The 522-nt window shown below is 53.1% G+C and overlaps 1 protein-coding gene across 2 annotated transcripts in view; it reads left to right on the top strand.

Moving 5' to 3' along the window:
• NVL (nuclear VCP-like) overlaps positions 1-522 on the top strand; it is a 118783-nt gene that overhangs the window by 108115 nt on the left and 10146 nt on the right. For both annotated transcript variants that reach the window (XM_008065158.2, XM_008065159.2), the window contains one exon: positions 294-382. In XM_008065158.2, coding sequence (XP_008063349.1) covers positions 294-382 — 89 coding nt within the window. The remainder of the gene's footprint in view (positions 1-293; positions 383-522) is intronic.

The raw sequence follows: 522 nt of genomic DNA, 5'->3' as shown, positions 1-522 counted from the left end.
GGTGGCTCACCTGTAATCCCGCACCTTGGGAGTCTGAGGTGAGTGGATTGCCTGAGCCCGCGGGCTCGAGACCCGCCTGCCCAGGCGAGACCTCATCTCTACAATAAATCCAAAAAATTAGCCGGGCGTGGTAGCGCGCGCCTGTAATTCCGGCTACTTGGAAGACTGAGGCGGAAGGATCGCTGGAGCCCAGCAGGTCGAGGCTGCGGTGGCCAGGAGCGGCCACTGCCCTCCATTCTGGGCGACAGAGTGAGACTCCAACTCAAAAAAAAAAAAACTTTCTTTTGTTACAGGGGTGCAGATCTCTCTGCTTTGGTACGGGAAGCTTCTATTTGTGCTCTGAGACAAGAAATGGCAAGACAGAAGAGTGGAAATGAAAAAGGTACAGTTCTCTCTAGAATCTCTCAGTTCTAAGTAATTATCACTCTGGATACTTAAAACTACTGTTGAGCCGGGCTCGGTGGCTCAGCCTGTAATCCTGCACCTTTGGGAGGCTGAGGTGAGTGGATTGCCTGAGCCTGC

The sequence above is a fragment of the Carlito syrichta genome, unplaced genomic scaffold (assembly GCF_000164805.1).
Source record: "Carlito syrichta isolate Samal-C Ts95f unplaced genomic scaffold, Tarsius_syrichta-2.0.1 Scaffold308169, whole genome shotgun sequence".
NCBI classification, from domain to species: domain Eukaryota; kingdom Metazoa; phylum Chordata; class Mammalia; order Primates; family Tarsiidae; genus Carlito; species Carlito syrichta.
The sequence above is the reverse complement of the archived record's forward strand: the minus strand, read 5'-3'. Positions and strand labels throughout refer to the sequence as shown.